The sequence below is a fragment of the Pantherophis guttatus genome, chromosome 1, assembly GCF_059756535.1.
Source record: "Pantherophis guttatus breed Tessera chromosome 1, ASM5975653v1, whole genome shotgun sequence".
Lineage (NCBI taxonomy): Eukaryota > Metazoa > Chordata > Lepidosauria > Squamata > Colubridae > Pantherophis > Pantherophis guttatus.
Window position 1 is genome coordinate 316,364,791 of NC_142063.1, and position 13,426 is coordinate 316,378,216.

At 37.2% G+C, this 13,426-nt stretch overlaps 1 protein-coding gene across 1 annotated transcript in view; it reads left to right on the plus strand.

The window, feature by feature from the left end:
- Positions 1-13,426, plus strand: part of REL (REL proto-oncogene, NF-kB subunit) — a 58,153-nt gene that overhangs the window by 10,348 nt on the left and 34,379 nt on the right. Inside the window, exons 2-3 of the mRNA XM_034427315.3 lie at positions 7,076-7,218; positions 11,291-11,439. Of these exons, the coding sequence (XP_034283206.1) occupies positions 7,076-7,218; positions 11,291-11,439 (292 nt within the window). The remainder of the gene's footprint in view (positions 1-7,075; positions 7,219-11,290; positions 11,440-13,426) is intronic.

The window sequence follows — 13,426 nt, forward strand, 5'->3', positions numbered from 1 at the left end:
CGCTCCCACAGAGAGGGCCTCCTCGGGGTGCCATCAGCCAAACAATGCAGGCTGGTGACCCCCAGGGGGAGGGCCTTCTCTGTGGGGGCACCCACCCTCTGGAATCAGCTCCCCCCAGAGATAAGGAGAATCCAAGACCTCAGTGCCTTCCGTCGCGCCCTTAAAACCTATTTATTTAAACAAGCCGGGCTGGCTTAAGATGAAATTTTTAACTGTTTTTAAATGTTTTAAACGTTTTTAATTGGTAAATGAGTTTTAATTGGGCCAAATTTATATATCTTTTAATTGTTTTTAATATTTGTTCTGCATGTTTTTTTTAATCTGGCTGTACACCGCCCTGAGTCCTTAGGGAGAAGGGCGGTATAGAAATCCAATATAAAATAAATAAATAAAATAAAATAAACTCTGCCCTAGATATAGCATTTTGAATGGATGTTTTGACTCTTGATACAGGGTTTGTCCAGTGTAGAACATAGAAAAGTAGAAGTGAAAATTAAGAATTGGGAACTTTTCCAATGTGTTTCTGTAGAAAAGAACTGTCATTCCAGCCTGAGCAATTCAGAATGCTTAAAACGTGACTAATCTGTTTTTTAAATGGGCAACGAAGTTATTGATCACATATCTTGAATTTTTGAATATATTTTTTTCCTGTGAAGGACCACTTATCTTTTGCAGTCAAATGTTAAGAACCGTATGCTAACCAAATGCAGATGAAAGACAACCTGGTCCAAAGTGGGCATGGCTACATTTTTTCTGTTTATGCTCAATAGCTTGCACAGAAGGATCTAATTGCTTGTTAGATTGTTAAACTTGATCAAGAGTTTTTGAAATTGCTAAGGCAAGTTTGAATCTAAAGTTTGAATATAAGACACTGTAAGCATCATTGAGGTCATTGCTTCCCATTTCTGTAGTAGAATCTTCTAAGTTTAGGAAACGATATTATTCTTTTTAATGAGCTGGGTATCAACGGAAACAACCTTAACCTAAACTTAAACAATTTATCCATTTAGCTCAATATTGTCTATTTTGATTGACAGGGGCTCTCTAAAATTTCCAAAAAAATTTAATTGAATATTCTAGAATCTTTGGCAAACCAATCATGTGTTTCATCATTAGCCTAATTACAGTATATGTTCATACATTGTCTTGCAATTTTATTTTTCCAGGTTTGTTCATTATTTCTTTTGATAGCTTGGATGAATATAACATTGCTTTCATTTGTTTTTGGTTTGTTTTAATTGTTCATGGTTTGGAATCTGACATGGAGAAAAGCACTTGATTTAGAGAACTGGAATAGTTTCTTCCCAAGGACTAGATTGGAAGAAGATTTTTTCTTCCCAAAGAGATTAAAACATTACAAATTAAGTTCATACCTCTAGAAATTATAATAAGATTAATTTTGAACTCTTAGTAAAATAAGTGTAAATATGTTTAGGAATCTATCATCAAACATTACTTAGCATATTTCATTGCAGCCTGGCAGCTGTACCATTTTGAGGTTATGGCATTACTTTAAAAATTGTTGCAAAATAAATCAAAAAATGAAATCAGACCTGTGGAATTGTTCAATAAACAGCTTCATGTTGAATCTGCTTATTCAAGTAAGTGAGTCCTATGATCTCCTAGTGGACAATGCGCAGGTAGTCATGACCATAATTGAGACCAGAATTTCTGCAGATGCAGTTGTTAAGTGAGCGATGCCCAATTTTATAACTATTTTGCTAGAGTCATTAAATTAATCATGCTGTTTTAAGTGAAGTAGCTTCTTCTTTTGTTAAATCAGGTTTTTTATTTATATATAAATACTTTGAAGACAGTGTATTGTCCGAGCATTTCGTTTTACAAAAGGGAAAAAAATAACAGATATGCTGATAGTAATAATGATAATACCCGTAATAATTACAACCATATTTATATTTATATTAGCTTATTTATGATCATATTAATTGTACTAGCATGATTATAATTATAAACAACATTCATATTTTACTTACATATAATAATAATCTAATTTCTACCTCTTATCTCTAACCATTGATAAAACCTATTCCCCCCCCCCAAAAAAAAGATAAAACCTATTCCACGTTGAATAGTACTCTGTATCTCCTTTACCTTTATTTTCAATGTCAATCTATCCATCCCTGCACAGTCCAATATTTTCCAAATTATGTTTTTATCTGGTGGGGTGTTCTCATTTTTCCAATATTGTGCAAATACAATTCTCGCTATTGTTAATGCATGTAGCATTAAGTATATAGTCCCTTTATCATAACTTGCTGGTATTATACCTAATAAAAATATTTTTATTAGGGAAAGTAGCTTCTTCTATTGACTTTGCTTTGTTGGGAGCCCCCTTGGGAATGTCACACCTGACAATCACCTGATTCTGGGATGCTGCAACTATTGCAAATGCACACCTGATTTTTTTTAAACCACATTACTGTAGGAATGCTGCGACACTCATAAATCACTTTTTAAAGGGCTCTCATATGTTTGAATGGTCACTAAGTTGAGGACAACCTGTATTTTCAACTTGACATCTGAAACAAAGCTGTAAAGGGTCCTCATATTTTTATAAATTGAGGAAAATTTGTAATTTCCTAGTGAATGCACATGTATGCTTCCAATTAATCTTCTGCCTATAAATGATCAAATTCAGAATGAAGCAAAAGGCTCTGAAATAGCACTGCTTCACAGAATTTAGTGTTAGGACAATGTAAAAATAGACATGTTTAAGAGTCACTTTCATAAACATTCCTTGACCTGGATTCCATACTGTATTATCATAATCATTACAACCAGTGGTGGGTTGCTACCGGTTCGCCCTGGATCAGGCGAACCGATAGCGGTGGTGGGAGGCTCCGCCGGGGGTGAAATGCTCCCGGTTCGGACCGGCTCGGGCGAGTAGGTAGCAATGGCAGCGGGCAGTTCGGAGAACCGGTAGCAAAAATCCCTGCCCCCGCCCCCCCAAGCCCAGCTGAGCCACGCGATCATCAGAGCCTTTTTTTCCTTTTAAATGGCTCTGAGGATCCAAGCTCTGACGATCCCAGCTGAGTTGCCTACTAATCAGGCAACTCAGCTTGGATCGCCAGAGCCATGTAAAAGAAAAAAAGTTTCTTTTTTTCTCCCCCCCCCCAAGCCTCCAGCTTGCTTACCTTAGCTGCTGGTCGCAACGCTGTAATACCTGCAATCCATTGCATCAGCAAGCAATTGAATCTCCCTACGTGCAGTCAAGCTCATTGGTGAGCAGCTCTATCTGCAACTTTAAGACTTGTGGACTTCAACTCCCAGCAAAGCTGGCTGAGGAATTCTGGGAGTTGAAGTCCACAAGTCTTAAAGTTGCCAAGTTGGAGACCCCTGTTCTATTGGGTAAGTTTTTTTCCCCTTTGGGAGCTTTAAAAAAAATAGTTAATTGGGTTTTTTTTTAGTTGTTCTCTTTTTAGACCTAGCCATTTAAAGTTTAGAAAGTTTTAAATTTAGCTGCTTTTATATAAAAATAAAAATAAAATAAAATAAAATAATATTTGTGCAGCTGTCTGAGATTTAGTGTGTTTCTGTAGTGTTTCACTCTAACTACACAAACACACAAAATCTCACAAAGCTGTATGTGGAATTTTGTGTATGTAAAGTGTGAAAGTTGGTTTTTTGGGCTTTTTGTGGCTGTGTGAGGTTCCTGCTTGTTGCGGGGCCATTTTGGGTCTAGCACAGCTGCTTTTACATTGTGGGTGAGCCTGTTGTGTTGTGTTGTGTGTGTGTAAAGTATGAAAGTTGTTTTGGGGGGAACTTTTTGTGGCTGTGTGAGGTTCCTGCTTGTTGCGGGGCCATTTTGGGTTTAGCACAGCTGCTTTTACATTGTGGGTGAGCCAGTTGTGTTGTGTTGTGTGTGTGTAAAGTATGAAAGTTGTTTTGGGGGGAACTTTTTGTGGCTGTGTGAGGTTCCTGCTTGTTGCGGGGCCATTTTGGGTTTAGCACAGCTGCTTTTACATTGTGGGTGAGCCTGTTGTGTTGTGTTGTGTGTGTGTAAAGTATGAAAGTTGTTTTGGGGGGAACTTTTTGTGGCTGTGTGAGGTTCCTGCTTGTTGCGGGGCCATTTTGGGTTTAGCACAGCTGCTTTTACATTGTGGGTGAGCCAGTTGTGTTGTGTTGTGTTTTGTAGGTTAAAAAAGGGCAAAGAAGTGACATTGACTTGGCCACGCCCACCCAGTCACCAAGCCCCACCCACTAATTAAGCCACGCCCACAGAACCGGTAGCAAAAAAATTTAGATTTCACCCCTGAGCTCCGCCCACCTATCCGGATGCTTCTACGCATATGCAGAAGCATCGTGCGCATGAGCGAACCGGTATTAAATTGAAACCCACTACTGATTACAACTCAAGTGCCGTATTGTATAAATGTATGCAAAAGAAAACAACAGTGATACTGTAATGTCAATTTTGGTGTTAATTGTAGAATGGTAATACAAGTCCCAAGCTATTTTACAGTAGACAAGAAGAACATAGAACATAGAGTTGGGAGGGATCTTGGAAGTCATCTAGTCCAAGCCCTGCTCTAGCAGAAGACCTTATACCATTTTCAGACAGATGGCTGCCCAGTCTCTTCTTAAAAGTCTCCAGTGATGAAATACCCACAACTTCTGAAGCGAAACACTTCCACTGTTTAATTAGTTCTAGGTTGCTTCTCTCCTTGATTAGTTTCCAGCCATTGTTTCTTGCCTTGCCTTCAGGTGTTTTTTAAAATAGTTTGCCTGCCTCATCTTTGTGACAGTCCTTCAAATATTGGAACACTGTTATGTCACCCTTGGTCCTTATCATACCCAATTCTTGGGTTCTTCATATGTTTTAGCCTCCAGCCTTCTAATCATCCTTGTTGCTCTTTTCTGCCCTCTTTCCAGAGTCTCAATATCTTTTTATATTGTGGTGACCAAAACTGGATGCAGTATTCTAAGAAGAAAGACTCAGGAGAGGAGTGGAAAGAGAGCAAATAAGTGAATTGTGAGAATGCTGTGTCTAAATCTATTACGCAATAAAGAGCATGTAGAGAGTATGAAAATACTCTGTTGAAAGTATGTTAGAGCTTTTGTGTGCTAAACCATAAAGTGGTCTGCATGCTTAATCTGACATCAGTTACTATAGTTAGGTTTATTCAATAAACGACATTTATGCCTTCTTAAATAAACCATGAATGACAATGCTAAATATGTGTTTGATAAAACATAGGTCTTTATTTCTAAGTCTACTGAAGGCAAACTCTTGTTGATAGCCTATGAGGTTTCTGGAAAAAGGCATCATGAAATCCATCAAATCTGGGTTTTTCCCATTATTCCTGCTAGTTATTTAGTGCTGATTTCTGCTCAGTGTACAAAGTTGGTCTAAGTAGGCTGAAGCTGGCAAGTACAATCTAGTATAATCTGTTCAGAAGGCCCCACAGCAATTTGGTTAATTAATGTTACCAGTAAACTAGGAAAACATAATTAAAGATTAGCATTTAGTTCAGTATGAGATAACTGCATAAGCTAACTTGGAATTATTTTTCTCTCTAGTTGGAAATTGTTCCTCCTGCAGACATATGCTGGGGATTCACAATGTGGAATTAATGCTAAAATACAGGCAATCTGTGCACAAACACGTAATCTGTGCATTCAGATCTTGCATGCTTGATCTTGGGCTTTGAAAATATTTTTTCAAACTTGAGCCTGGGTGAAGATAAATGTAGCCAATTTTTTTCAACAAAGAGCAGAAGTTAAAAAGAGACCAACGGTATCAGGAGATATATAAATGTGGAGTCATTCAGCCCAATGGGAGAGGATGGTCATAAGGACCCATTGGAGCTCAACAAATTATTGATCCTCAAAGATATTATAAAATGTTCATATAGGAGGTTTTCTTCTGTTTTCCAGAAAAACACAATTTTTCTGCTTGGTCAACTGGATCTGATTTCAACCTGCCTCAATAGTAGGCTGGCAATGTGATGGCATTTCCTTAGGACATGTAGAAGCAACCTAGAACTAAGAAGAAATTTCCTGACAGTTAGAACAATTAATCAGTGGAACAACTTGCCTCCAGAAGTTTTTAAGAAGAGATTGGATAACCATTTGTCTGAAATGGTATAGAGTTTTTTGCCTAAGCAGGGGGTTAGTCTAGAAGACCTCCAAGGTCCCTTCCAACTCTGTTATTCTATTCTATTCAAGAAATAATAAACAAGCTGTCTCATAGCCCGGATAAGGTGGCTATACTATATGGATGAGTCTCAAGAGAAAAAGAAAGACAGTACAGGAATCAGTGTTTGTTTTGATATATTGAGTTAAGCATTTGAAGCTCTGTACAGCAGAGTAATTTACCTTCAACTGAGGTCATACCGGTAAAATAATCAGCAGAATTTTGTTTCAATTTTTCCCAATAAAATGCCATTTCTGCCACAGAATCCAAATAGGAAGTTTTATAGGCAATGCAGCTAGAGCTGATCAACGAACATCAATAGAAACTGAATGTTTTACCCCAAAGGTACTTTTTCAAAAGGCAACTGGACTTTTTTTGTTTTTTGCTTGAAGACATTTCGTTTCTCATCCAAGAAACTTCTTCAGTTCTGACTGAATAGTGGAGAAGGAAGAATTTATATCCCTTGCAGCAGTGGTGGGTTGCCCCTGGTTCGCACTGGTTCTATAGAACCGGTAATAAAACCGGCGGGAGGCTCTGCCCACTGACCCTGACATCATGAAAATGCTTCTGCGCTTGCGCAGAAGAGCGCGCGGCCCCGTTGCGAACTGGTAGTAAAGGTAAATAGAACCCACCCCTGCCTTGCAGAATATACTGAAGAAACTTTTTGGGTCATCTTCAAGCAAAGAACAAAAAAACAAAAAAAGTCCACTTGCCTTTTGAAAAAGCACCTTTGGGACAACCATGACCTGGATGACTGAGAATCTCCAGAGTCATGTGAATGTTTCACATGACTTTTCTTATCTGCTTTCCAGATTACCTGTTTCACCTTCACTTATAAAAGCCAGTTTCTAGAGGTCTTTAATTATCATAACATATGTTTTAAATTATATGTTTATAATTGTTTCTTTCCTTTTAAAGGTGGTCATGAGCCATATATTGAAATACATGAGCAACCTAGACAGAGAGGGATGCGTTTTCGATACAAATGTGAAGGAAGATCAGCAGGCAGTATTCCAGGTGAACATAGTACTGATATCAACAGGACGTTCCCATCTATACAGGTATACATATTACTGTGTCTGCTTGCTCTTTCACCCACCCCAAACTTTTTTAAAAATTGGGAGTTGGGATTGCTTTGCTCAAAAGGCAAGAATTGTACAATACAGTACGTTGTTTAAGGCCCTCTTTCTTCAGGCAAAATTTATTGGAAAGGTGCTGGTAAGATTAAATTTGATTTCTCATTTGTCCTGCTCTTATGTTATGAAATTCAAATTATACAACAATCCCATAAATACAAAGAATATTGTAAAAGGCTACCCTAAAAAGATGACTCTCAGAATGATATTGGAAAAAAAGCTTGTTGTAAAGGGACTGTTCTATAGCTTTTTTGCAACTTAACGAAAGCAGAAAGTTTTGCAGTTCTGCAGGGGAAAGAAAGATCTCTGAGTTCAGGACTATGGCCATGTAAATTGTGGTAAGCTGTTATTTGTTTAACCATACTTTATTGAATAAATCATGGCCACACCACACATTAGTCCATGTATCTCAGCCTTGGAAACTTTAATAGGTGTGGTCTTCAATTCCCAGAATTCCCCAGCTAACGTGTGGAGTTAGCTGGGGAGTTGAAGTCCACACTTCTTAAAGTTCTCAAAGTTGAGAAATATTGCACCATTTCAATGGATAGGCACCCTACAAGTAACAACAACAACAGCAAATGATAGCAATAGCAATAGCATATATACTGCTTCATAGTGCTTTACTGCCCTTTCTAAGTGGTTTACAGAGTCAGCATATTGCCCTCAACAATTTGGACCTTCATTTTACTGACCACAGAAGGATGGAAGGTTGAGTCAATCTTGAGTCGGTGAGAATCAAACTCCTGACAGTCAGCAGAATTAGCCTGCAATACTGTACTCTAACCACTGCGCTACCACAGATAACTAAAATAAAGCACAATTTTCATTATGATTCTTGTTTTCCATGAACTCAATAATAAAGAAGAATTATCCTTCAGGTATACTGCTCTGAGACTGTGAAGATTTAAAGATTACAGTGAGCCTTTTGAAGTAAACCTAGTAAAGGATTGACAAATCTATTCTCTCACTCTCTGAATCAATTAAAATAGAATATAGAATCGTTTATCCCAGTAGGTGAATCCAAAAGATAAAACTTAAGAACCACTCATTAAGTGTAGAGGGAAAAGTCTAGCAGTGCCAACAATTGCCAGTCAGGATGTTGGCATAGTTTCAGGATTATTACCTTATTTCCTTATAGGTATATCAAGGAAGGAAAGTCACTGTCATTTAACCTAAACAGCAGAGTGTTTCATAGCTTTGACTGGAAGGAAAAAAAACTCATTCAGAAACATTTGAATTTCTGATGAAAGTCCTGACTAGCCAGCTTCTACACTATTGCTCTTAGGCTACCCTCCAAATAACAAGCCTTCTTATCCATTCCTGGATCTCACCAGCAGAAAAATAAAATGGAGAAACAATGTCCATTCCAACCGCACCTGGGCTATCTCTGTAGCCATAATATTTGTAATGATTTGTACAGCACTCTCCTCTAATCGAGGGATCCTCTAGATTAGGTAGACTTTAGTGTCCAAAGTATTTGAAACTGAAATACTTTGACCACCTAATGAAAAGGAAGGTCTCACTGGAGAAGAGCCTAATGCTGGGAAAGATTGAGGGCAAAAGAAGAAGGGGATGACAGAGAACGAGGTGGCTGGATGGAGTCACTGAAGCAGTAGGTGTGAGCTTAAATGGACTCCAGAGGATGGTAGAGGACAGGAAGGCCTGGAGGAACGTTGTCCATGGGGTTGCGATGGGTCGGACACGACTTCGCAACTAACAACAACAACAGAGTCCGAAATTCAGCTACTGTATGTCTATGCTAGGTGGGGAATGCTGGGAAGGTATTTAGGTGTTGCCTAGATTGGAGAATGCCACTGTACAGGTTGTATCACATACTTTCCAATAATCTCGGTTTATCAGATAACTGAGTCAGGAAGAAATTCTGATCTTTGCGTGGTGGAATTTTGCCAAAGTAAAGAGCACAACTCTCAGGAGAAAAACCATGTTTATCGCAATGATCGTTGGGTGCTTCCTTTACAAGAAAGAGGAACGTCGAACAATGGAAAAGCCAAGATTTTTATAGGGAATTAGCAAAGATCGCAAAACTTTATCCTATCTAGTTTTATTTCTGTTTGGAGACCACTTTTGGACTTCTTCCTTGAAAAAGATAAAAATGAAGTTTTGATTTTAGTTTTGATTTAATAACTAGATTTGTTATAATTATACAAGTATTGTGCATTTATATTCTTATTAATAGACATTGTTATGCTTAATTTAAACTTAGAATAAGAGGACTTTTGTTATATAATTTTAATGTTATTTTTATTGTTTAAGCTGTATATTTTTATATTTTTTGTGTTACTTTACTGTAAGAGATTACTATATATTTGTACCTGTACTGAAGAAAGTTTGAAGTCAACCCCCCCCCTTTTCTTTTGTCACTTTTTAATTTTTCCCCCTTTTTGATCCTTCTTTCCCCAGTTTTTTCGCCTTTTGTTATTTTGTATTTTATATGACTTTTGAAATTTAATAAAGTTGATTTTAAAAATACATATAATCCTTAAAAAATTCTGCGGCCACTTTGGATCTGAAATTAGTGTCTCTTAAGAGTTTTAGGCAGAGAAAAGTCACAGAAATAACATCTACCTATTGTTCAGTTTCTTTCTACTAAAGCCATCAGAGATTGAAGCCAAGATTCTCCTGCATTAAAACATGTACTCTGTTAATAAGTTTGATGCTTCCCTGATGAGTTTTTACTGAGAAAAATACCCTCTTGCAGTTGAGTAAACCTTATCCTCAGATATATCAGTTTAGGGTTATATCTTCAGGTCCTAATTCTTTGTCCACTTGCCTGGGAGTAAGCTCCACTAATTTAAATGGGGCTGTCTTCTGTGTATGGGTAATGTGGTGTATTAATTGATGAAATAAGATAGGAAACACACTAAACCAGGGGTCTCCAACCCATAGCAACTTTAAGACTTGTGGACTTCAACTCCCAGAATTCCTCAACCAGCAAAGCAAAGCTGGCTGATGAATTCTAGGAGTTGAAGTCCACAAGTCTTAAAGTTGCTAAGGTTTGGAGACCCCTGCACTAAACTATGGTTTATTGAATAAAGCACCCTGGGTTCACACAGAACACCTCATTGTAAAACGTAAGGACTGATTAAAATGAAATTAAGCAAGCTACATTGTTTGATTTAACATCAAAACTAAAAGGTTGTAGGATTTTGGAAAACATGAAAGATCTTAGAATCGTAGAATTCGAATAGGTCATTAAAGTATTACTGCATCTCTTGGTCAGTGCAGGATTCCTGATCAAAGTGTTTCATTTGAACACATCCAGATAAAGGGATGTGTAATAATTCCATTATGTGAAATAATGGAAATACCTTACACTTGGTAATTGTAACACCCTTCAGTACTTTTGCTGTCCTTAACATAAAGCCATTATATTATGTCTTGCATTCTGAGTTGATAATGTATATGACACCTCTTCATATATAATGTATATGACACCTCTTCATATATACTTCAACTCCTATTATATTTTCTCTCATTTCTCTCAGTCGTTATTGTCTCTCTACAACCACAGTCCCTGTATGCTTTTATGCACACTGCCATTTGTTTACAACATCTATTTACTTCTAAGTAAAAGCAGATCGACATCATTTTGAAATCTGTTGAGAATGTTATTTTTTTCTGGAAAGTTTTCTATTGTAATCACCCCTGTAATTTGAGAAGTCTTATGTTTTTATCTGTTCCACTATTGTAATTTTGAATGTAACTATTTAAAGTAAATATGAATTGTTACATTATCTCTTTTCATTTTAAGCTAAAGTTTGATTTTCTTTCTCTCTTGTGAGATTGAATGAGCTATCTCCCCACAAAGAGTGGGACACTTATTTCAGAATCCATATCATTCAAAGTTACAAAGTTAGGACTTGACACTCTAGAAGAGTACCAGAAGGGTTCTGGGAAAGATTGCGATTTATAACGTTTCATTCAGTGAGCTTAATTATAGCATTATACTTATGCTTTGTGTTTCATTTCTTTTTAGATCCTGAACTACTTTGGGAAAGTAAAAATCAGAATAACATTGGTAACTAAGAATGAACCCTATAGGCCGCATCCTCACCAGTTGGTTGGAAAGGATTGTGAAAATGGTTACTATGAAGCTGAATTTGGGCCAGAGCGTAGAGTTTTGAGGTAAGTAAGTGGGTGTTGTTATGTGTGATATGAAACAGAACTAACATTTTTTTCAATTTGAGAATTGTTGCAGATTCTTACATGTTATGTTGAGTGGTCTCATAACAATAGGCAACATCAATACCCATTTGGAAAGTGAGATACAAGCTTCAAGGCATAGAAGACGCCCATATTATTTCCTAACTCACTCCAAAAACTCAAAAAAAGTTTTAAAATGCGCAAAAATTGTATTCCACTGTTCTGAGGATTGCAGACAGGATGCTGGCGGATGCTACACTTTTTGTAGCCCTGTTTTAAGTAAGGATATCCATGGGGAACTGGATACTAGTTGAAGTATTGCAGCCCTTTTCTTTCCTTGACTTCTTAATAGATACCTATTTAATTACCTTTTAGGTAATTAAATAGGTATCTATTTAAGTACTTTCTACTTCTCCAGATGGGGAAAATTAACAAACATCCCAAAGTATGGCAAACTTAAAGTAGGCCTCTGTCATGGGTACCAGCTACAAAGTTCTTTGTTAACTATCCCCAGCTGAAAAGGTAGTAGCTGAGTGAGCAGTGAACAGATGGAAAGTGCTGAGGCCAATGTTTACATTTCTGTTAAACTTATATGCTGAAATATCCTGCCTGAAAGATCTGTTTTTTCTTTTCTGTTCATTTTCTTATGATATTTATATATGATATAGTATTTTCTTATGAAATTTAAATATATTTGATTTCATGTAAAGAAAAGGTACAGATACTGGAACCACAGAGTTGGTGTTTTAAAACTGGTATACTAAAGTAGACATTGGGGTCCCCAATTACAATCAGATTTTTTTTAAAATTAAATTTATTCCAGAGGAAAACCTTTTCCAATATTTTTGTCCAGTGTAAGAAGCTTCCAGCCTTGAGATCATCCAGGCTGATATACTTCTCCACATGATTGGTGCCCTTCCCTCTTTGTGTTGCTTCTTCACAATCTTCTTTATATTCCTGTGCTTAATGGGAAGGACACCTTTAGCCTCAACATACTTGGAAGAGTACTCATACTGTCAGAGCAGGAAAAAAGCAATATATTTGAAGATTGCTGTATTTCCTTGGTGAACAGAGAGGAAAAGTCTTCTATTTTGCTCCCTCCTGCCCCTCCCCAGTAGAGAAATGTAAAAAGGAAGGTATACTCTAAACATCAACCCAGGTTGCCAAGTGTATCTGAAAAAGCAACTTTTTAAGTTCTTCCTCATAATAGGAAAAGAGAACAGTGAAGAAAACTTATTCCTCAAAAGCTGAAGGACTAATAATAGATTGGAAGGATTAGAAGAGACCTTGGAGATAAATACTGGCCAGGAGACTAACCCCTGGCCAGTACTGTAATCCACTACTACAGTGTTTCTACTTCATGGCTATCCATGCGTAAATACTTATAGAAAAAGCAATTCTACTATCTTCTGAGGCAACATGTTCCAGTGCTGAACAGTTTCTCATTAGAAAATTATTTCTAATATCCAAATGAAATCTGCTTCCTTCTCATTTAAACTCACTTTTTCTTGTCTTCTGTTTGGCAGTCCTTCAAATACTTAAAAGCAGCTGTCATATCTTCCCATGGTCTTCTCTTCTTCAGGTTTATTTATTATTTATTTATTGGTTCGATTTATATGCCGTTAAACATTCAATGCCTCCAACTATTCCTTATCAGTTTTTTTTAACTCTAGGCCTGTTATTATGGTATCTTGGTTGGTATCCTTTGGACACGCTCCAGTTTGCCAGTGCCCTTCATAAAGGTGCCAAGCTGGATACTGGATAAAATATTGTAGGTTGGTCTGACCAGTGCCAATTAGAATTAATGACTCCTCTTCATCCTGACCTCTGTATTTCTGTTGATGTTATCTTGAATTGCATTCACTTTTTCACAGGTGCATCACATTGTTCAATATCCTGCTTGTGATCCACCAAGATACACAGAACGTTCTGTCATATATAGTTGCTCCCTAAAATTGTTTACTCATGT